The following is a 25,069-nucleotide window of genomic DNA, read 5'->3' on the forward strand; positions in this document are numbered from 1 at the left end:
CGTTGAACTTTATTTATGTATTTTTAAGTTGGCCACATACATTTACAAACTTGTTTCCATTTCCTCGCTGTTTCTACGTTGGACCACTTTTGATTAGACAGTGAATAGAAACCCCCCCACCTACACCTGAGCCTAACTTTACAATAAAAAAAACAAACAAACAAGAAGCTCATCAGGCATAATGGAGGGCATACTGCTACGTTAACGCATCAGGAGGATCTCAGCACAGCTAGCGGGAGAAATGCCTGCATCATGGAGCATTAACTATCGCTGCTAATCTGTAGTCATCCCTGTGTGTGTGTGTGTATGTGTGTGCGTGTGCGTGCGTGCGTGCGTGCGTGCGTGTATTTCCCCCCCAGCACCCAGTTCAGATGATGCTACACCATCAGGTTGACTGTGTTCATGTCTAAAGCAGATGTCAGACACACACAGCAAACGTTGCATTTAGAGACAAACAAAAACACGAGTGGCACCTCACTTCCCTCTCTATTTTAGTCCATGGGTTTCCATAGCGATGGGAGGAAAAAAAAAGGAAATAAATTCAGTAGACCTACATTTGGATGTGTTGATTTGTCTGAATCCGTCCACTCGGGTAATCAGGAAGTTATTATGCAGCAGGATGTGTTTGCCACCGTTGCCTCGGGTGTTTTAATAACCCTCCCGTCGGACAAATCTTCCTCTTCTGTTGCTCAGGGTTTGGAGTCTCGGGATACGGTTTGGATTTTGTTGTTTTCTGTTTGTTTTTTTTTATTTTCTTCTTCCAGATATGCGAGGCATCGAGCAGTTCTTGCCACCCCGACTCCTCAGGCCGGCGTTTTCCGACTCGGCCCGTGTTGCGTTATCTCGAAATCTTGAGTTGTTTTTCTCGCTTTTCACAAGAAATAACTTCCAGGACATGAAAGCAGGCCTTTTTTAAAAAATGATGATGCAAGGCTTAAACAACCCTGTTCCACCTTTAGTTCTCTCTCTGCCCCATTCCTGGGTCTTGTCGCGCGTATTTCAATCTTTATGTTGCGTTTTTTGCTTTTTGTTTTAAGTTTTTTTTTTTCTCCTCTGCTTCTAACCTCGGGCATTTGGAGGAGCCATTAACCAATCCCTGTACTTTCAGACGGATGACGCATGGCCGGGGCCATCCATATTGTGTAATTCATGCCTGTGGCTTAAGGTTCTAATATTTCTTCTAACCCTCCCTGTCTGACAGAGCCCCAGTCCCTATTTATCACCTCTATGCTTATGCTGCTGAGATAGGTGTTATATTGCAAATAATTGTTTATAGGAGAGGCTGCGTGTTTTTCATGGAGCTGAAACAAATTGTTCTGGCCTTCGAGCGGCTTCGAAGCCGTCGGAGTAAAATGTAAGGTGGCATCATTTGATCTGCTGAATGAGTCAGAGCCGGTCTCGGTAAGCGACCAGACAAATCGCTCATGAGACTAAATGGTCTCACTAGGGGAGAACTCGCTTAATTTTTCTTTTTTTTTTTTAAGTTGACGCAGAACCATAAAAAACTAAGAAAAACTGAAATCTAATTGATTTTTTTTTTCACCTATTCAAAAGAACATCATATGTCATTATGTCAAAAATGACGGATGAATTCGTAAGTAAGATTACAGGGATCTCACTTCTACAGAAACGGTCTGAAAGTTTTCCTCGTGATTAAAGACAAGCATGTGTCGGCTGTTTTCGGAGGCTTCAGTCGTGAGGAAACGTCTTTCCGCACGATGACGCACCCCAGCGCAAAGCTGAAACAGGCCCACGAATTATGTTAGCAGCACAACAACAAGTCTGAGGTGTTGGCTTGGTCTTCCAAATCCCACAGATTTCAGTCCAGTCAAACATCGACATTGGACAACCGATCGATCGATCGATCAATCCTTGGAGCTCTCCTCCTTCAAAGTTAAACTTGAAGCGTCCGCTGGTCGCGTCTCGTCAGCAAATACTTCTTCACAACCTCGGGGGTCGAACGGAGTCCACGCCTCAATGGGTCGGAGGAGAACGGGGACCAGCACACTTCTAACTCATAAAGTTAAGCCTGATCAGTCTGTTTTTCTAGAAGCAACATCTAGCGGCCTTGTAAGTTCAGAGCCACTTCGAAATTTGAACCCTTTCATGCAGGAATTATGATCCTTTGACAGTTTTTTTTATTTTCTTAAGGCATAAAAAAAAGGTAGGAATGTTTTTTAGATTTTTTTTTCTAGGTGCTCAATTGTAATTTTCTCCAAAGACACAGTTATTTGGAAAACACTTCAGTAGTGTTCTTTAGGGGTTACTTGATGTCACAATATATTTTCCTTACCTGCAAGAGTCGTCTACAGTAGAAGGAGGGACCGGATTGGTCGGCATGCCTTTTGTCTGTCGGCCATATTGGATTTCACAAAATGTTCTTGCATTTGCAGTGGACGGCCAGTAGTTGGCAGTGTATTGCATGATGCATTAATGTCCACTTCAGTGGTCTGTGTGCATTTATAACATAGAAATCCACAAGAAGCACAAGAAAATGGCTTTCAGATATCTGTCCACTGCAGTGACCATGATGCATGAAAGGGTTAAAATGGAAAGATCCGTTCAGATATTTACGGAACTGAACTGGAAATCGAGATTCTACGTTTTTGGTCTTTGTTAGGCACATGACAATTCCTGTTGAATGTGATTTTTTTTGTTGTTATTTTCGTTTGCACAGTTTTTCCAGCATTAATGGCTTCGGTTCCTCAGCCATACGAGTGCATTTAGCTGCCTCTGATAAACCGAATGCCTCATGCAGGAAAACAGGATTCATTAATCCATCGTATCGAGTTGTACATGAAGAACAATGAATACGATGCATAGACAAGCCTTTTGTTAGATTAATGCTACGGAAGGACAAAAACAAAAAGCAACAGCATGACTAATGTAATATAGCTGGAAATATGTAGCTACTGGACTAAGCTGCAGCATTTTAAGCAAACTTTTCTTTAAATAAGTCAACTATATATATATATATATATATATATATATATGATTTTAATTGTTTACCTTTTCTGTATTTATTTTCTTCTTTACCTTTTTTTACAGAAGAAAAAACTGTTTTACTAATTTAAAAAACGCACAGTAGTAGATCACCTTGTCTTGAAAACAAATTAAAAACAAGATATTTCCACTTTGTTTTTTTTTTTTTGTTTGTTTTTTTCCATTTCCCCCTGTCCAATCCAGAGGCCGGCTTCGAACAGTTTCGTGTGGCAGAAAAGGCTCATGGGAGCTGGATGAAGCTCTACCTGGAAGGAAACACCTCGGAGGTTCTGACCAACATGGGCAAAAAAGTCCTGAAGCAGTACCTGGAGGCTCTGGCTGCCATGAGTTCTGCTCTGAGCAGACAGCTGGGCAAATACGACATGTACTCCATGATCGCAGGAATGGTGTTTGTGTTCCAGGTGAGGCCCCCAGAGCGTCCGCTGGGGGAGCCTGGCCCCCGTTTGGCAGCACTGGTTTGGTTCATTAACCCTCACAACAGTGCAGGAAGTAGAAAAGAAAAGAGAAACTCAGAAGATTACAACATTTTGATAACTTTAATGGTCTTTAACATGAATTGGCATTAAAACAAAGCTGGGGGGGGGAAATGTAAAGTTAGTTTTTTATTCAGAGCAGCAAGCAAAATTGAAATGTTTACTGATTTACTCCACACACATTAGATTTTTTATATGAAATCATTATTTTCTGCTATTAAATTGCTGGGATCATTTAAATCATGTAATTACATTCACAGTCATTGTTGTCATTAGGATACAGATAGCGACCAGCAGAAACTGATTTTAGCTAAATGGGATTTCTCTTAAGAACTACAAAACAAGAAGAGCTAGCAGCCACTGATCATTTACATTAGTAGCAGAGGGTGATGTCTGAGCACTGTGTGCTCAGATATCACAATTTAGGGTTTTACTAACATTTTAAATAAAATATGATCATGAAACCGACATCTTAAACTGACAGCCTGAAGGCACTTAGCATGGTGCATTCACTGCTCTGCTATTTTAGTTTCTGACCATCCGATTGGTTGTTGCATCTCTAGTCACCAACTTTGCCAATCTTACAATGTATTAAGTTAATAATAGGAAAATGACGTAGTCTGTTAATTATGTTAACTAATGTTAATAACAGTCAATGAAGAGAAGCAGTTTTTACATTTCCAATTGTGAAAAGCTTCAGAGTTTTCCATTAAGGCAGAAGCTCTCATGTCACGTTCAGGCTGTGAAACGTTCAGAGGAATCGTAGAAAACATGCTTACCGTTGGCAGCCGACGTAGAAACCGAACTGAACGAGGGCAGCTCCTCGTTTTGAAAATGCACCTGAAAAAATATACCTGGAACTTTCAGATGCGTCTCTGCTCCAATGTTCCTGAATACCATGATAATACCTGATAATGACCTCTGCAGAGGTCATTATGACTGAAAACTAGAGCTTACATTTCATTCAGGGCGGCTTTAAAACGTCTTAAATGTCTTAAATATGACTGACTTCCCTGAGATGAGGGAATTCATATGACTCGGGGATGCATATAAAAATTGCAGAATAGTAGCTGTCGACGCCTGACCTAAAGACATCTACACACTCCATAAAAGTATAAACATCACAACAGAGAGATGAGGTTCCTACTTTTTAACCTGACAGCTGCATTGATCCAAGTTGGTCAAACTTCTTCCTCTCCTCTCCTCTTCCACCCTCGGCCTTTCAGCTCCTGCTGGTCTTACTGCTGGCGATGCCCGAAGCCCTCAGCAGCGCCGCGGCAGTGGACCTTCCAGTGCGCTCCTCCCTGCTCTCCCTGCCTTTCTACCTCTTGTGCCTGCTCCTGGCCTCCGTGCACGTGTTGGTGTGCACGTCTGCGGAGAGCTCCTGTTACTTCTGCAGCCTCTCCTGGGGCCTGGTGTTTGCCGCCGTTGCCTTCTCCTCGGCAATGTTTTGCATTCTGATCTCCATGGCGATGCGGAGGCTCCCGCTCGGACCCACGGCCCATGGGAAGGTGAGTGACACGTCGCGACGAAATCGGTGTTAAACAAAAAATGTTTGTTTGTGCCGCTGTCATTTTAGAGGTATTAACAAATGTGTCCAGAGGTCATCAAAGGTCAGCCAACCAGTTCCCGTTTACAAACTCAAAACGAAATACCGTCTCAATCACAAAATTGATATGAATTCATTTTAATATGTTTGCAAACTTACATTTTGCCAATTAGCTTATCCTACGTTTATGAAACCAAGACGTCATCGTCTGAGTCCTTGTGTACGTAAAGTTCTGACTGGATCTGATTCAAAAGTCTCAATAAAATAATCTCATTTTTCTGACATTTAGCGATTAGAAATAATCTTGACAACCTCAAAATGAAAGGAAATATTTAGGCTCATTACAATGAGTGGAGAAACGTTATGGTTGTAAAATCAGCTCGAATAATACTAACGGCTAAATCTACTCACTTAGGTTCTTTTGATCTTTTTGATATTCGTCAACTTGTTTTTAAGCTTTTTGTTTCCCAAAGGTTTATTTCTGCACATCGATCCAGTCCAAGTTTTCTTGTTTTTATTTCTGAAAATTGGGGAAAAAAAAAAAAAATCTCCAAATCCTATTTAATGAGTTTTCAGAAGAACATAAATGTTTCAACCCCTGACTGAATTGCCCACCTTCTCGGTATTTAATCAATGATTCCACTTAATTACCCCCTAATTACTCTACAGTATTGCACAGGAATACGATAAGGTAATAAGAAGTAGTTTACACCGGAGACGGCTCATTCATTTAAACACGTGAAGCTGTGCTTCATGAAACTTTTATACATTCAGTACTAACTGAGAGGAGGAAAGAAGAGCTCTGCAAACACTGCTGCTTCTGTTATATTTTCTTTTTTTTTGTAATAATAATAATAAAAACAACAAGAAACAAATGAAAAGTGCACAGATGTTTTCTGGAACTGATGACTTTCCTATAATTTCCACAATCACTCATCTTCCTGTCCCAATATGGGAATGGATACACACTTAGAGTTGGATGTTAACTTTGTCTTGTGCCAGATGTTTGTAAAAACACCAACATTTGTCAAAAATGTTTTTGTGTAAAATGAGCCATACACGTGGTTCTTTACAATGTCTGGACCAACTACCTGCTGTTACTTTTAATTTTTTATTTAGAAAACATTCAACCTTGTCAAAGTGTTAATTGTTCATATTGTGAATGGAATAGAAAACCCAGTTTGACTTTAAAAATATTGTTTTCATATTCTATTATTATTACTTTAAAGGTACTAATAACATATAGCAAAATCAAGTAACTATGTCACCTTCAGTTGTTATAAAAATCCTAAAAATGACTTATAAAAAATTGGACTCTGTAGTTTAACGCTTTGAAATTGGGGCTCTGTCTCTTTCTGAAACTCCGCCTTCAGGAAGTCATCACAACATGGCTCCTCTGTTAACCCTTCAGCTGCTATAATGAGCTCATCAGCTGCACAGGTCCACCAGGTGTTTGCTAATTGCTGCTGGCTAGTCTGAAGGAGCTGAGTTGGGGAGGGCTGCTTGGAAACTGCAGCTTTGAAGGCGGGGCTAGGTACACCTAGACGTTTTGCACAGGTGGATGGTTGCCATGGAGATTAAAGGATTTCTCAAACATGCATCAAAATGAGTCTAAACAACACTCCAGGTATATTTTTTATCAGTGAATAACGCTATAATATGAGGTAAAGCTCTAAAAAGTCGATTTTACTTCGCAGCAAAGCTGCTTTAAATGAAGGTTTGTGATACGACCACAAAGGCGAGTTACTGTCTCTTGATGACGGTCCTGTACCTGGCAGAGTCCATCGTCATAGCAACATGAAGTGCTGCCTCGCGTAATGAATGACCTCTGCACTGCTCTCAACCCTCCGAGGCTCTGCGACCTGACTGGGCCGCTCCGAGGCGTAACGGGCCGCCGTTGTGAAAGAAACCCTTCAGGTCCACCTTGAAGGTGAAACGAGCCACTGAATAACAACAAGAAGGATTCCTACTGGGCAGACCTCACTTATAACCCAACTCTTGCATGCAGAAGAATAACATTAGTATCAGTGCTGATGGAGGCAGACATGTTCTGCAGTACAGGATGTATCAAATTGATTAATTTAGTGGTCTCTAAATGCATGTAGCTTTGGAAATGCAGGCCAAACCTCACCTTTATTGATCTGAGCGTCTTATCTTCTGTGAACGCTGTTATTTGTGTTCATTTAGTCTTCAGTCTTGTCACGGGTGCATTTACTGATCTAAATGTATTTCTACCTGGAACGGCTAGCAGCTCTTCAAAGGGCCATCTTCAGTGAAATTGTTCTTTCAGCGTTCATATATTGGCCTTCTGTTGGCGCTGGGATCAATAACAGGTTCTCATGGATTACTTTAAAAGCAATGTATGGATTTTATCCCTGCTGCTCCTGACAGCAGGCACAGAAGATGCCTGATGTAACGAGCCACTTGCTCTAAAAATGGGGTTTAGAGATTTGCAATAAGAGCACATCTTCATATGCCAGACTACCATACACCTGTATATCTCCTTTCTTTTTATTATCAAGACTAGATAAGAAAGTTGGATATTTTATATGGCCAAAAACCTCAGTGCATTTTAAGAGCATTTTATGTGACAGTCTGGTGACTGCGTCTTTGCCATGTGGGCCCAAGTCACCATTATAATAATAACAGTAATGTAAAAGTAATTTTATGGTGCTATTAGCCGTTCTTGCTCTCTCTCGTTTTCAGGATCCGATTTTTAAAGCTGAATATGTTGCCTTTCAATTTGCCTTTCAAAATTCAAACCATGATGGTTTAAAAATGTAGGTTTGCAAAAATGAAAAAAATTGGGCAGAAAACGCACACTTTAATTATCAGAGGATCCTTAAAAAGTCTTAATCTCATGTGTCTAAAGTTGAAGCCTTAAAATGTCTTTATTTCATTAAAAATGTAAGTTGGTTTTAAATACGTCAATCACAGGTCTTACATTTTGTTGTGGCTGGACTATTCTACAGACTTTTCTGTCAGGCAAAACGTTTGAGTCGCTCGCAAACATCTTTTATGTTTTGTGGACAGCTGCTGATACCCCAGCTAGCTTTTTGTGCTTCTATCTTGGCTAAGTGTAAATTTACCACAAGTTGGCTGGACAACGTTCATCTTCGCCGCTGCCAGTCCATACGATGTTTCATGCAATATAATCCAATTCTCTTTTGTACATTTCTTTTGTGATATTCGTAAAATTCTCGTCATAATGGCCTTAAAATGGTCTTTAAAAGCCTTAAATATGAGTTTGTGAAACCTGCAGAAACCCTGGCTTTGCTTTTGTTTTTTAATCTGAGCCAGAAAGTTTGGCTCCATAAATTTAGCTCTCTGTCTGCTCCAACAGAATATAATTAGAATTTGAACCCAATGACCCTGTAATGAGTTTGCTGTTTCCCTTAAAGAAATATGAGAAGCAGAAACACTGCGTAACTCTAAAATAGCGACGTTATTAGAAAAGGAGGCCCGTAACGGACGATTTAATTGAATTTCATAACTTTTTTTTTCTTCATTTTTTTTTTTAAATTCAGTGGAGTCTGACAGCAGTAGAAAAATTTAACAAGATTTCTTTCTTGGCCTGGGTGAAACAGCTATGTTTTCCAATGAGAAGTCATAACACAGATGGCTGGGTCAGAATACTCTTTTTTTTCTTTTCTTTTTTTTTCTTTTTTTCTCGTCACATGATGGAAAGGGGGGTTCAGAGTCGTGCCGCTGGAATAAATCACAGACGCACACCAGGCCCAAGACTGATTTTCTGAAGTAGAACAAAACGATCTGTTATAAATTATGGTAAAGATATGATTGGAACTAAACGTTTCACCAAAATTAGTTCAAAGTACGACATTTAGAGGCCTTTTCTTTTTCCTTTCATGGTGCAGAGAGCACTGTTGACAGGGCAGGAGCGCCGTATCCTTTTCTCAGCACATTAGGCCTCCGCTCATTTTGATTGATTAATGTACTAACTGTACACGCCGCTGGCCCCTGAGGCCCCCTGGAGAATATTTCTCCCATTTAGACTTTTCAAGTCAGCGGAAGAGCCTCGGGTTCAAGGGTAGACGAGGAGATCAATACTAAGGGACTCACGTCTCTTTGATTAATACATGAAGCGATCCGGCCACATGCTGGCCAGAAAAAATAACAGTGCCAGCAGGGGAGAAAAACTGAGAATTTGAAGCTTTTATCAGTTAATATTAGTTTGAAATAGAAAAACAGAGTCTGTGTTTTACATGTGGGTTATTTTAAAGCAACGGGGGTTCAAGGCGGGGCTCAGGGGCTGTTTGCAGCCCTCGGAATGAAGTTTTTGCGACCACATGACCACAATTCAAGAATAAATTAGGACAAATTTACAAAACTGTTAGATGCAACACTGAGTGATCATATTGTCCAATCTTTCTGGTTTTCTTCTATTGCCATGGCAACTAGTAGCACCTCCACTCATTGACTCGTACTCTAAAGTTCACCTTGGAGCGACAAAATCTGCTTTTAATTGCCATATTAAAACTTGTCTGAGTGCAACAACTGTTTTCAAATGAAGACCGACCTAGGACCTGTTTTTATTGCTGAGAACCGAATAAAATATTTATTCAATTTTCTTCAAAATAACAAGCAAACTCTATGTAGGCCTTTCATTTAACAAGGAAAACATGCAAAAACCATTAGAAGTATCGGATGTAAGTTTCTGGGGTTTTTTGTACAAAAAGAACATCTGATTACTTTTTTTGTTTAATTAAAAATAGTTTATGCTTAGTTTATTGTTAAGTAGGTAAAGAAAAAAAACATTTTTTGCTGACTTTAGTTCTTAAATATGAAATTTTTTTATGAGAATTTTAGGCCACATGACAAAAAGTTTCATACACCTCTTCTTTAAAGACTTTCTACTTCTACCAACATCACCAAATATTAATGTTTCATTCATCAAAATCATGACATGGACATAAAGCGGTCCTAACTTAAGGAGGAAGTTGCTGTAGTTTTAAAACTGCTTTTTCAATTTCCTGACTAAAGACTTTGTTGGGATATAACGTATCTGATTTCTTTGTTGCGGACCAAAGAAGCTGCTGCTGCCATGGAAATCGTTCCATAATGTTATACATTACGGTTACAGCATCAATATTGGATTACCGGGCGTGTCCAAAGGTTCTGCTCACTTACCGTATGCGTATAAATAAAAACTAATGTCATAAAAGTATTAGGATCCTATTGTAGTTCAGCAAGGACGCATGAAGAGAAAGCTGGGTGAAAACGCTGAATGTACAGTAGATGCATTGCTTGAACAGAAATAGACGAAGCACCGCAGGTCAGCCTGACCCACATAGATCTAGAGTTACAAGAGAGGTGGAGTTATTTGTGCATTTTCGTATATAATCTGCCTCCATGCAGCTCAGAACAGTTGACTGACCTTCCATCTTTTACGTCTCGGGGGGGGGGGGGAAGTGGCTCAAACTGAGACAAATAGGCGAACACTGAAACTTCCAACCTTATCAACACCTTTACTCTGTTGTTTTTTTATTCACTACATTCTTATTTTGCCATTTTAAAAAAGTTTCTTTGTAATGATAGCTCTACAGATTAACTTATTGAACACAATGAAGTATTATTTTACTGTTTTTATGTAGCTTTCTTTGTGTCGTTAGTTATAAACGTCTACAAACCTGATCAGGGATTGGACAAACCAGTCTTTGGTTTGAGGAGTTATAGACAGGAGAATGGTTTCTTTCACATCTTGTCCCTGCTCACGTACATTTGAAATAAATGCATAGACGTAATCAAAGCATAGTTTTCAAAGCCATCCATCAGTTGGAGGTGATGAAATTAAGGCAGAAGCATTTTTTTTTGTTCTCCATCAACTGTGTCTGGGACGCTGTCTCGACTAGGGAACACCTCTATCCGTGCATGCAGACACATTCAACAAATTAGAATATTATTGAAAAGTTCATTCATTCCTGTAACTCAATCCATTGAGTTAAAACACATTATGTGGATTAATTGGACACGGTTCTGTGAATTATGATAATTTTCCACTTACAGCTAATGAAAACATTTAAGACCAATAAAAAACATTTTTAATGTAGAAGTGTGGGTTTAGGTAAAAGTGTGTTCAGGTTCTCCTTTTCAAAAAGTCCCTTTATGTTCGACAAGTGAGCCTTGTCGGAAAGCATATTCTGATTTATGAAACGTGGCTGGATTTTCAATCTGTTAGCTGGACCAGATTGCCACCAGTGTGAGGAGTGCAGCGTGTTTAGAGCTCACAAAAATGTAAACAGAACTTTTCATTTGTACAAATAACAGAAAGTATTCTCCCCACCTCTTGGTGAGTAAACTTATAGATTAGCTGTGCACCAATTGCAGTTTTCGAGCCGATCAGCAATTATCAATCTTTTAAAAACCTGACCTGTATGATTTTGGCTGATGCCATTTTTTTTTGTCTGAAATTTTGCTAAATGTAGCGAGATAGTTGCTAAGTTGGCAGCAGTGCTGTGACTATTAACTGCAAATGTACAGACATGACCTGATTGGCCGGTCTGTCAGTAAAACGTCTCTCTATGGAGAGCAAAAGAGGACAGTGGTTGATTTTTAGTCCTTTGCTGAGGTAGATAAGATCAACCTCACATGTAAATATTGGCTGATCTCCCAAAATTATATGTTACTCTCTACCAATTTGTATTGTAAGCAGGATCGAAAAGCATTCATTGTGCCATCAGGGAGAAATCACAAAACATGTAAACACCTTTGTTTTTTATTTATTTACTTGAATTGAAACACTTTCGGTAACACTTTATTTGAAGGGGGTTGAATAAGACTGACATGACACTGTCATAAACATGACATAACACCTGTCATGAACATGAATAAGCCTTCATGAATATTTATGACTGTTGTCATAAAGCGTCATTCGGTAAATTATGACACTTTTAATACAAAGTTGACATTATTTTTGTTATGACAACTTGACATTAACAAAGAAATCATTACTGATATAAATTTGTTATATAAGTATTACTGATTGCACTTTAAAAATTAGGTAACTTTATGTTATTAAAGGTAAAGTTTAAACAGTAATTATTTCCTGGTTAATGTCAAGTTGTCATAACAAAGACATTTTGAATAATGTCAACTTTGCATTAAAAGTGTCATAATTTACCGAATGACGCTTTATGACAACAGTCATAAATATTCATGAAGGCTTATTCATGTTTATGACAAGTGTTATGTCATGTTTATGACGGTGTCATGACAGTCTTATTCAACCCCCTTCAAATAAAGTGTTACCACACTTTCTATCTCTGTCTTTTACTTCTACGTTTAAGCAAACCTACCCAGCAGCCACCAAGGAACCATGTGGTGTAAAGTCCAAGGATATAATTGTGCATCTGCCTTGTATTTTAATGGCATATAAATAATTCCCTAGCATCACCTTCTACATCTAATGCCGTTTGATACATGTTTTAATTTCCCCAAAGCTTGACATTACAAGTGAGAGCTGGAACACAAAAAATGCTGCAAAATACCTCAGCATTGACCTTAATAATGAGCTAATATATGCTAATCTCATGCTGAGATGTGCAGACACACTGTCTACACCAGTGAAGATTCACTCACCTCAGGATGCTGGATGCTTGAAGGTGCTGCAACAGCAAAACAATCTGACCTATTTTCTTAGTAAAGCATGTAATTATCATTTCGTATGAAGAGAGAAACTGAAGTCAACTTGAGCTACGTTTACACGAGACGAGAAACTGTCTGTATTTTCCGATGCTGATTGGAAAAACGTTCCACATTTAGCCAAGACATCTTGAGTTCTCTCTAGTTGTCATGCCAGGCCGCTAGATGTTTCTGTGATTTTTAGTATGTAGTCGAACTTGCCCTCATCTTCCGCCTCACTGTAAACAGAAACCCTTCTCAATCTCCTGTGAACAAAGTGTCATACGTATTCCTTATCAGAAATTATGCTAAACTGAACAGGTTATTATGCTGCATTGTTTCTGCGCAAGTGTTGTTCCTGACTTTATTTAAGTAAGAAATCCTATAGATTGTATTTGTTTGGTTTGAAACCATTTACAAGTGGAAATACATTGAACTAATTTCTTTTAAAACTTAAATCTTCTCTAAAGAAGAAAATAATGAGACACGATGCTCATTTGCTTGTCCCAAAACACAACTTCAATGATCTTTTTAGCGACTGAAGTTTGTTTGATAACGGAACGAAGAGTGATTAGCCAATAATCTGGCCTAATAGTTCTGAATTGTCATTTGAGCCTATTTATAACTTAGAGGCAACATTATGACTTGAAAGATGGTCATAATTACAGCTTCAATTTTCTGACCGTAATGTGACACAGTTAAGTGTCTTTCCCCCCGCCTCTTCTACTTGTCTTCTTTTGAATAAAACTACTAAAACTAAATGTTTAACGATCTAATGTGCTGTAGAAAAAAAGAAGAAAAAAACCCCAACAACAAACACTTGTTCTAAAACTGGCCCTGCGTTTCTTTTGTACTTTTTGAAGGAAAATCAATTCTCAGCCAGCCCATTCCCACAGCGGGCCCCGCTGCCGTAGCCTGCAGGTACCGGCACGTAGCAAGTCAGCCTCTCTCTCCGTCATCGGGGCCGATGAGGCACGTCTGTTGTTTGCCGAGATGAAATATTGCTGCTGAGCCGAGAGGTTGGCTGAACTCTGTCTGAACTGACTATGCGCTAAATCAAGTCATTTGCATACGAGCACTAAGCTGGAAAAACTCCCAATCTTGAGGATGGGACGGGCTCATCCTCCAGAGTCGGGTCCGCAATTGATGGATGACAGCTCACGGTCACCGTTTGCCATGCCAAGGCAGGAAGTGACTGTTATATAGGAAGTATTAACATGATGGATAATCTGATGGCTTAAAAAAATATATAGTCCAACTATAAAAAGCAGTGCAGAGGAAAAATTGCCAATGGAGAATAGTTTTTGCATCAGTTGACTTGTTTTTCCTGCTTTGTTGGTGTTGCGTCCAGAACGCTATAAAGTACACAGGTCATTTCATAGATGCTGTGGTGTTGGCTTTTCAATTTTGAATAATTGTAATGTGAATCACCTTGGAGGTTATCTGAACCTGCTAATTATCCCACTGGCAACTGTGATGCCAAAGCACAGAGGTGGGTGAGCTAAAAATATCTTGTGTGTGTGTGTGTGTGTGTGTGTGTGTGTGCGTGTGTGTGTGTGTGTGTGTGTGTGTGTGTGTGTGTGTGTGTGTGTGTGTCGGGACTCGTGTTCTCACGGCACTCTCTGAACATCTGAAGTGTATCAAATTACATTTCCCACAAATTCAGCTGATCAGAAGTGAGGAGAATCTTCTTAAATATCCTATTAGCGTTTATTATAAATAAATGTCTCAGGTGGAGATCTGCAGGCAGTTCTTACCAGCACAACAAACTAGACTTTAAAGTTCTTATGAGTTAGTGTGGCAAACCAACAACACAAAACTGGTTTAATATCTACTTCCAAACATAGTGTTTGCCGTCTTTGAGAACAGACCTAAATAATGTAGTGTGTTTTTGATTCAGTGTATTGTTACACCATTTTTCCCTGAGATACAGTTGCAACTCTTTCAGGGTACGTCTGTACCAGCTTTGTGGATCGAAAGACTCACTTTTGCTCAAGCTCAGTCGTATTGAATGGAAAGTGTCTCTGAACTGAAGTTTTCTCGTCTTCCCACAAACTCCCAGGTTGGACCAAATTGGGCCATTTGCACAAATAAAGAAGCATTGATCTAAAACATCCTGTTTCCACTCTCATTTGACTTAGAATGATGGAAATTGATGCTACACCTGAGGCTCAAGTGTTTTTGTCAATGTTTTCTTTTAGGATTGTCCTGTATTTAGCTCCGTCCATGTTTTGTAGAAAACATCGCAACTTCCTCTGTCCCTGCTGAAGAAAAGCATTACAGTGTCTGCACATCCTTAAAAAGTCTTACAGACTAATATTCAACTCTAAAAAATTTGTCTCAAACTATGAGAGTTTTAAAAATGTAGGTTTGCAAAAATGAAAAAAGGGGCAAAATATCATTCTTTAGTTATCAGGGTGTCTGGGAATCTGAAATTAAGGCCTTGAAATGTCTTAAAGGCAAAAAAAAAAAAAAAATCATTTGGCCTTAAATATGTTAATGACTGGTCTTAAATTTCATCATGGCAATACTATGAAATCTCATTTATGTAGTTTTTTTTTCCTTTCTCACAGGCAAAACCTTGAGTCGTTTTCAGATGCCCGCTAACTAGCTGCTAATATCTGCTTGCTAGCCAGCTAGAAAATGTGCATTTAAAATTGTAGCTAACTAGTCAAATGCTTTTTTTGTCTATCATGGGTAAGCGCAGATTCATTATTGTCTGAACAATGTTAGTTTTTGACACTGTCTCCCTTCTGTTGCCAACACATACGAGACTAGACACATTCTGGGCAAAAAAAAAGAAAATGTCTAAGCTAGTCACTACGGTGTTGAGGCGGTAGAGAGTCAAGCAGAGTAAAAATGCACAAAACTTCTGTCAGTTGCCGCAGACAGACACCAAAAATGTACGTTTTTGCTATGCTTGATTGTAATATGACAGGATCTCCTGTACTTAAAGTTTTTTTGGTCTTAAATTTCATTCAAGGTGGTATTAAAAAGGTCTTAAATTCGACTTTCTGAAACCTTCAGATACCTTACTGATGCTCCCACCTCCGTGTCTCACCGTTGGGACGGTTTCATGTCGTCCAGAAACCTTAATTTTGGTTTCATCTGACCAGAGCTCCGTGTTTGCTGTTGTACCTTGTACAGCCTGCATAAGGGTCAGATCAATAGCGTGCACCACTAGTAGTCTAATACCGAAGCCCACTGCAGATTTTAGATGTTACTTGTTTAAAAAAAAGAAAAAGAAAACAATGTATCACTTTTTATGATTTGATTTATGGGACAGCTTGAGAAGGCAAAGCAAACAAGGTAAATGCATCAATGAGCCAGAAAATGAAAACCTTCCACCTCCTACCTCTCAGCAAGACATACTGGTGGGCCTTACAAAACCTGCTGAGGAAGGACTCCTTGCAAAAAAAATTCAAAATAATAACGTAATAAAGATATTAAGATGCTCATCTGCCCTTCAAACTCCCCATTTAACAGGAACTAGGACCTTTTGAGTGTAAAGGGCAACATTTACCCCCGTTGCTACAAAATAAAACTGGTCTAGAGACACCAAAAAAAAAGAGATTTTGTTTTGAAAGCTAATTCAATTTTATTTTAAGATTATTTTTCCTTAACAAAGAAAAATAAACCTGTATCTATAATATGGAAAATGAAGAAAGATGTGTAGATCACTCATGGTTTATTGTTAAAAAACACTTTGCACCATTGGTGTCCTTCTTCTGTAGATACTCTGTGAAGATATTTCATTAAAACATACCGGATAACTGCTAAAACTACCATTTCTTATTGACTTTATAATAAAAACATCATTTGGTTTTGTAAGAGCCAGACGTTGCAGACCTTTGATCTGGGTTTACAGACCTGGCAGAACCAAGTGTGGTGAATGTTTGGTCAATAGTAGCAAATAACGGCGACTGGCTGCGGTAGAAACTAATTGTAGGGTAATGATGTGTGTTATTGTAATATTTCTCCTCTCTCTGGAGACCAATAGATGCCAAATAAAAGCCTTCAGCATTATTGAAGATTCCTTTCATCCCTCCCTAGATCTGTTCAATCTCCTGGCATTTAGAAGAAAATATCAACTCTTAGGCAAAAAGTTCGGTCCCATTCCTCAAGCAATGAGAGTATTAAACTCTGATTGACAAAAAAGTAATTTTTTTCCCCTTTCTGTTGTTCAAAATTTTAGCCATATTTGGTGTTTTGATTGTCCTTTTCGCTGTGTAAACCGTCCGTTTTTTCTTCTCTTTCACAGTCTCCTGTGCGGAGCTCCGGTGGGGAGTGGTCGCTGTCGGAGCTCGACGTCCTGCTGCTGGCCGGAACCGTCGGCCACACGCTCAGCCTGGCGGCGAGCAGCTTCGTCGAAGAGGAGCACCAGACCTGGTACTTCCTGCTCAACACGCTCTGCCTCGCCGTCTTCCAGGATGTCTGCAGGAAGTACTTCAGGGAGCAGAAGGGCTCTGGAGACGAAGAGGAGCACCTCCTTCCGTCCAAGGACGGCCACTCCTCTGCTCACCCCAAGCAGGAGGTCGTCTCGGAGAAGTGGCTGGCGCTGGCCACGCCCCCCTTCACTCTGCTTTGCTGCCGGCTGCTTCGCTCCCTCAACCAGACAGGAGTTCAGTGGGCCCACCTCCCAGATGTCAGCCACTGGCTCAACAGGTTGGTTCTGTTGGACTGATGATTAGATGAGCAGGTTCTGGTGTTGGTGGAAATTCTAAAATCAGTCGGAAACGGCACCTGTTACGGGCAAAATAAAAAAGACCCAAAAATACGGGAGACTTGAGTTATTCCAGTTCGAGACTTAGTTCCTGTTTGTTTTAAAATTTACGTAGCTAAAATTAACGCATTAAAATGTCTTAAATTCATTTTGAAAATGTATGATGCCTTTAAATACAATAACCACAGGCCTTAAATGTTATTTAATCTAGCATATATAGTTGTTTTTCCCTTGCTGGAGTTTTCTGGAATTATGCCCAGATATCATCACAATATGTGACTCCAGAAGGTTTATGCTACCAGTAACTAGCTGCTAATACACCCTAGATAACTGGCTAACTACGCCCTATAGCTAGCTTGCTTTTCAGCAGTTGGTTGCACGATTTTGTTTTTAGTATGGAAGTGTTTAATTGCCAGAATTTACAAGAAAGTTAAGGATAAACAAAACTCATTTTAAAGAGATAAAAATACTTGCTATAATTAATAAAAAAAATCTTATGAGATGAAAAAAACTTTTAATGAGAAACTCATTATGAGATAGAAAAACTGATAAAAAGCTTGTTTTGACACAAAAAACTTAAAACAAGATAAACAACTCATAGCAAGATAAAAGAAAACAAGATATAAAACTGGTTTTAGCGAGATAAAAATTTTATGATATAAAAACTTTTTGTAATGAGACGAAGAAGTCATAACGAAATAAAAAAAATAGTGATTTATAGCTTGTTATGAACAAAATATCCTGTGTAAGAAAGAGTTTGTACAGCACCAACCACCACTATGGCTGAAAAGAGCAGACCCCAAAAATCTCAGTTATTTATATTGTTTTCTGCCTTAAATTTCATTCAAGGTGGCATTTAAAAGGTCTTACTTTTTAAGCTAGTTTTTGAGAGCTGCAGATTCACTAAGATGACAATAGGACCGCCAGGAGAAGTCAGAGCATCTCCGTTTTTTCACAGATTGTCTCATACTGTCAGGAAATAGTGACAGTAAAAATCAGATTTTTTTCCCCCCTATCTACTTCCTCTATATGTGTGTGCAAACGCTTATTTGGGGCTTTTCACACTTTCCTTTTATTCAGTAGCACAAGCTTAGCAGTTTAATCGAAACATTTAATGAGTGCTGAGCTTTTACTAGAGCTGTGATCTAAATTTTCGCCTCATAAAATACAGCATATTACCATCTTTGTTTCATTGTGTGGATATGTGGGAACCAAACCCTCCCAGCACAGTCAGAAACCAGAGTTGAGGCGGAACGAAAATAAAACGTGAACAGGTGTGATTTAATATTTAAGGCGAGAAATTCAGCAGCGGCTCTCTGGAATTAAAAGAAAACAAACACACCGGCGTCTCCAATTTAACCCACACTCAGTTCCAACGCAGCGGATGCATTTCTGCTGCTCCACCTCCACCCAGTCATAACATATCAGTGCAACCAGTCATTTTCTGTTCTTGAGGGGAGGATTTTCATCACCAGGGGATAAAAGGTTGTCAGACACTGTAGCTGCTTCAGTGCTAACGCACAGGAAGCTAATGCTGTAGCAACAGCTCGTCTCGCCAGATGTTTGCAAATGTAAATGTGAACACGGACCTACATCTCTTTTCTGCTGACACCGAAGCCGCTCTCTTCAAATGTGTTTTTTTTTCCTCCCCTCCACTTAGCATTTTGAGATAGCCGTCTGCGATTGTAGAAAGCCGTGATTTCACAGCGAAACTGTGACCACTCTATTAATATTCCGACAACATAGTTTGTTCTTGAACACACATCGCGTTGTGGAATAGAGATGCGGATTCTGACCTTTTCTCGGTCCGACGTTGCCCTTTTTTCTCCGCCCTACCTGCGCTACCGTCTCGCTTGGATAATGAGATCCAGGTAGTTGAGAGAGGAGAATATAAAACAAACAAACAACAAAACATCCCAACTTCCACCGGCCGTCTGATCCGGCTAACGGCTAACGCACGCGACTCCCGCTCGGCTTTGATGCGTCCTTTGAGGTCTTATTATTTCTAGCCTCGAGCTCGAAGTGGCGTAATTTCTTACCGACGTGCTCCTAAATCCGGTAAACAGCTTAAAATGGCTGATCTTAAGGTTTTAACTGATGCTGCTGCTGGATGTGACTGACAGCGTTTCATCTCATAAATGCTCGGCATCCATCCATCCAGTCATCAAGCGGTTCTGCTTTGATCGCTAAAAACTGAAATTGACAGGATCCTGTCTCGAGGTTGTGTAAATAAATAACTAAAGTCGGTTGGCCGTCCGCGCAAACAACGTGAAATATGAATGAACCTCCGCTTGGAAACTTTGAAATCTCTTCTTTTATATAAAACACGTTCTTTCTTTCTCACTTTTTTTTTTTTTATCTGTTTGTCAGCGCGGAACATAAGACGGTCCTGTCCCTGCTGTCCGCGCTCTGCTTGCTCCTCATCTACCTCCTGGTTCAGAGACGCTGCTCGCTCGTCTCCAAGGTCGCCCTGGCGCTCGGACTCCTGGGTGTCTACAGCTACCGGGCAGCTCTCGGCAATGTCCTGTTTCCCTGGCAACGCTCCGGCCGAGCCGCGTCCAAGTAAGTTTATTTTTTCTTTCTTTCTTTCTGGCCCGCAGGAATTTGATTTCATTCCTTTGCAACAACGGGCAACTTTTTCCCGCCCTTCACCCCCCCTCCCCCCATGACAGGAACCTGATTTAAAGAAAAGCGCCTTAATGCGCCGTGATGCAGATGAGTTTTGCAGGCCATAATGTGTCATCCGGGACAAACACTTAGACCACATCATTAACTGAGATGAACTACTTAACACTTGTGTGTTTTTTTTGCTTGTTCCTTTTTTTTATATATCTACGATAAATCCTGCTGCTCCAGGGTCTCTTCAAGTCATAAAATAAAAAAAATACAATAAAAATCTGACAGTGTTTTAAATTAAACTGATTACACACACCAGAGCAGCGGTGACTGTTGATTTAAATTGGCAGCCAGCGAGAAGTGCCTTACTATCGACAGCTTCTTCTTCTTGTTCTTCCCACACATCTTTTCATCAAAGCCACAGCCCCACCTTTTTTTTTCTCTCCCTCCTGACTGGTGTAATTGATGGATTTGAAGTTTCATTTTTCCTACACAGAGCAATGAGCTGCTTAGCGTAGTGAGCGTAGCAGAGATTAACTCGCATTTTATAGAGACAGATTACACACAGAGTGATTTATTCCACGCGTTTGTGTTTGTGCGTTTCCGATGATTACGGATGAAAAGCGCTGCGTCCCGTCACAGACTGGAGTTTGAGTCAGCAGACAGCTACCTGAAATCCTTGAAAGTGCTTGAATTTCAGTGAGGTGTTTTAAAGGTTTGGGACGTGCTTGATATTCTAGTTTGGTAATAAAGTGCAATTTGATTAAAGTATTATGCAGTGTCATGTAAAATCGACTTTTTTGAGCTTTACATCATGTTATGATATTATTCAATCAACAAAAACATACTTGGAGTGTTACCTTGATCTTTTTTTAATGCAAGTGTTAGAAATATTTTAATCTCCCATGGCAACCGTTAAGCCAAGCTTAGTTTCCAAACTTCCCAGCTTAGGCCTCAGAGAGCAGCCCTCCACCGCCACTCCTCCACTCAGCTCCTTCAGACTAGCCAGCAGCAATTAGTAAACACCTGTGGAACTGCACATCCCATTATACCGTCTACTTCTGAGAGCATCGCTGGTAAAAACATTAAAGTGTTAATAGAGAAGCCACGACTTCCTGAAGGTGGAGTTTCAGAAAGAGCAGGAGCTTCTTAAAGAGACAGAGGTCAATATCAGATACTACAATCGAACGTTGCATCACTGTCACGACCAAACAAATACCACATGACTAACCCTCTCCCCTTCACCTCTGGAAACAGCAACAAGATGGAAATAAATATTGGGTTAGTCCAGACCGATACCGATATGTAAAGAAAAAATAATGTCCTCAGCAAATATCGATGTTAATTCTTATGTATCATACATCCCTCCTCCAAATGTCCCACCTTTAACTTGTTCCTGTACAGATTGATTTGCATGACGAAGAGTAGCTCTAATTGTTCATATTTAAATTTGTTAGCATGAATTACACTCCCTAAATTTATAAACTCAGCTCTTTAAAGGGCCCTCTGCTCCCTTCTATTATTGAAAAAAACTAATTTTGCGTGGAGTTAGCTTTTTTTTTTTTTTTTTTTGATCCTGCAAACACCCTCTGGCGCGTAAGAGCAGAAAGAGCCGTTCCTCCTACATGCCCGAGCAATAATCAAGCATACTAGGTGCATAATCATGCTAATTTCCCGCCACTAGATGATAAAACAATTCATCTTGTGCCAACCCTTCAGTGTCCAGTGCTTTCAGGAGAGTTTCTGTGTGCTTGAACTCTCATCCTGACTCGTGGCTTATGCTAATGAGAGTTATATCTACATTCATGTATACACCTGTGCCGTATTTACATAATATCCTCAATGTTTACTAGATGTTCTCAGCATAGTGAGCCCGGTTGCTAAGTGCTATATTTCACTCCTCCGACACTAGTTAGGCTCAGAGTTATCGTCTGCTGAACCCCGTCAGAAAAATAATGAGCGTTCAGGGTTGCGCGCAGCTTTCCTGTCTACTTTTTATGACCTTTCTTCATCTCCCTCCAGTACCTGGCCCTTTCTACCCTCTTTTTTTTATTCTGCTCTCCTCAACAGTCTCTTCAACCTGCTCTGCTAATTAACAGCTCAACCTCTCACCCTGTTCACCGACAGCTGACAAAGCCAAGCGGAGTCTGCGGCTGCTTTTGATGATTGACGAGGCCTGAGCCAGATATTAGGCTTTTTATGTCGACCTCGAGATGCTGATTATTACAGCGCTGCTCTTCACAGGTTTTATTGTAGATTTAGACAAACGTCAAGTCTTCACGTTTCTGAGAACACAACAAGCGGTTCATCGCAGGAGCAAAAGTACGGGTGGGTGGAGGAGCAGCGGCCGTCTTTTTGCGAAACGCCGTCTTGCGGCAACTAGTTGGCTCAGCTGCGGATGCACCGATCCACTTTGTTCGCGTCCAAGACCAATATCAATATCTGAGGTTTAGCGCCGGCCGATACCGATCCAATAACGAAAAACTTTGTAGAATTAACTTGAAATGTTTCTTCTTTTTTTTTTAAATGCAAACATAAATGTACTCATTTATAAATGTATTTGGTGTACTGGTGAAGAGTTAGCAATGTCTTCACAAGCTTGAATAAACTTGCAAAAACAACAAAGTTTTAATTTCTTAAGTCAACCCAATTAGGTGTACAACAGTTTATGTAAAATAAATAATAAAGACACTGAAACTGACCAACATGGAGAAATAAACTTCCACAGCAAACCTTCTCTTCAAATGGTTCTGAAAGTACAATTAGAAGTGCAAAATAAATGATGAAACATGACATCAGAGCACAGAGCATAGAATTAGAGCGAATAGATATGTCCTTATGGATCTTGCACATCATCACGATCTAGAATTTCATTGCTGCATCTCTGGACTCAACTGCACCATAGAGCAGCAATCAGTTGTAGATCTGGTGCAAAGTTTAAATGCATCTATTTATAGCTTCAAACGATGCATTTAAACCGTTCTTCTCCATTGTTGAATAATATGACAGCAAATAACTTCCATAGGTTTAAAAAAAAAAAAAGTCGATGCACAAGTTTCAATCGCAGCTCAAAAATATACATCCACCCTAAGTAATATCCGTTGAAGACTCTTAATAGTTTCATCTCAGCCACATGATTTTTAGAAGCTTCAGATGTAATTCTGCACTGCATAAACACAAAATCTTACCAAATATTCTGTCTAGTATCTAGTATAAATACATAAGTACCCTTGAAATAAGACACAACTAACTTACAAATAACTTTCAGGAATATACCGGCTTTTTTTTTTTTTATCTCAATACTAACTGAATATTGAGGTAAAATTTCTAGTTTTGGAAATAAATACATAAGTGTTATTTCACTTATAACATGGGAAAAATGTCTTGTTACAAGTGAAATTATCTACCACTGGAACTGGACCTTTTTAAAATCAATATCATGGAATTATTGACTTAAAACAATAAGTCCTGATCAGATCGCAATCAGTCCTTTAAAGATCAGAGATCGGCCAGAAAAACGCAATCGGTGCATCCTGAGTCTGGTTCTATTCACTAGTAAATTAAGACGAAGAAAACTGATTAATAGACAAGAAACAATGTTTGCCGTCGCTAACGCTTTTCAGTTTAAGTTTTAATTGACTCATTTTATTTGTATGGGAATATGTCACTGAGAGATGGGCAAAAAAGAAAAAATAACCATTCCACCTGCATGAGCCTCCTGTGTTTCAGGCCAGATTTGCTCCGTTCTGGAGTTGTGCTTGGGATGAAACAATTGAATGTTTCAGCAGAACAGTGATCCCTAACACACACACACACACACACACAAATGGGCTTTGGGATGGATAAAGAAGGATGATATCGAGCTTTTAGACAGTCCTGACCTCACCTACATTAAAATTTATGGACTTTGCTGTAAAGCCAGGTCAGTGCCAGAAAAACCAACTGTGACGTTTCAGTCAAAACGGATGAGTAGACGTCCGTCTCTCCTTGAAAATGTGGTTAGATTTTGATACAGCAGGAGGGTCTGTCTCTGGTTTAATGAAAGGAAACATGTTTTTCACAACACTTTTTTCTATCGCTGTGTAAAGTGGATGTGTGGGAAGAAACTTTGCATGATGATCTGTTTTGTCTTTTTCTTTTTTTTTTGTGGATTTCTCCTTTTCCAAATCCACCTGACATCTCCCTGACTCCCTCCCCTCCCTCCTCTCTCTGTACCAGCTGCCTTTATTGCTTTGTTGCATCTTTCTAAACAGCAAATGGATTTGAGAACAGGAAATGTTACTCATTTAGAAAAGGCTACAAGAGGCTGAATGATTTGCCTTTTCTTTTGTTTTCGTGCTTTTTCCTACATACAAATAATCCATGCAGAAGTATTCGTAGCTTCTAGAACAGTGGTTCTTAACCTTTTTTGAGGTACCGAACCCCCCAGTTTCATATGCACATTCACCGAACCCCCCCGACACACAAAATAATTTGCGGTATTCTGATTTATTTATGTAATTATATTAGTTGTATTACCTCCCCCACGCCACTAGAGGCAGTACCAACCCCGAAAAGATGTTACTAAGGAACAGATTTAGACTATAGAATTTGGTAAAAAACTGTGAGCTTTACTGAAGTAATTAAAGACACAAGTTCAAATCCATGCTGAGAGTGGAGCTCCTCCGCAGCTCTGATTGGCTAAGCAATGTAACGTGATCCTCTGGAGCAAGTGATGGCAAAACGGGGCGTCATCACGACTTTACACAGTGTGTCTTTACCTCTCTGGCAGAGGATCCGCCGAACCCCTGAGACCGACTCATCGAACCCCTGGGGTTCGATCGAACCCAGGTTAAGAACCACTGGTCTAGAGCATTTCCACGTTCTGCCATGCTACAACCACAAAGTTCAGTGTGTTATGTGATAAGCCAACTCAAACCAGTGCATGATCTTTGTATGTAACTTTTAGAAAAACATTTTTTCTGTCTCACTTTGTTGTATAAGACAGTTAATCTGTGAAAAAAATTGAGCTCCTCTGTTTTTTCCCGGTACTAACTGCAGAAATACACCACTCGGTCACAAACAACC

General features: G+C 39.8%; 1 protein-coding gene across 2 annotated transcripts in view; it reads left to right on the forward strand.

Annotated features, from left to right (window-relative positions):
* pigg (phosphatidylinositol glycan anchor biosynthesis class G (EMM blood group)) overlaps positions 1 to 25,069 on the forward strand; it is a 100,070-nt gene that overhangs the window by 32,483 nt on the left and 42,518 nt on the right. Inside the window, exons 7-11 of one of the 2 annotated variants that reach the window (XM_015049530.1) lie at positions 3,187 to 3,404; positions 4,703 to 4,987; positions 16,925 to 17,328; positions 19,757 to 19,948; positions 20,059 to 20,308. In XM_015049530.1, coding sequence (XP_014905016.1) covers positions 3,187 to 3,404; positions 4,703 to 4,987; positions 16,925 to 17,328; positions 19,757 to 19,948; positions 20,059 to 20,071 — 1,112 coding nt within the window. In that variant the 3' untranslated portion in view covers positions 20,072 to 20,308. Of the gene's footprint in view, positions 1 to 3,186; positions 3,405 to 4,702; positions 4,988 to 16,924; positions 17,329 to 19,756; positions 19,949 to 20,058; positions 20,309 to 25,069 lie in introns of those variants that run through there. The other variant, XM_015049529.1, reaches the window with a different exon arrangement.

This window comes from Poecilia latipinna, unplaced genomic scaffold (genome assembly GCF_001443285.1).
Source record: "Poecilia latipinna isolate Pla-1442-1.1 unplaced genomic scaffold, P_latipinna-1.0 Scaffold951, whole genome shotgun sequence".
NCBI lineage: Eukaryota > Metazoa > Chordata > Actinopteri > Cyprinodontiformes > Poeciliidae > Poecilia > Poecilia latipinna.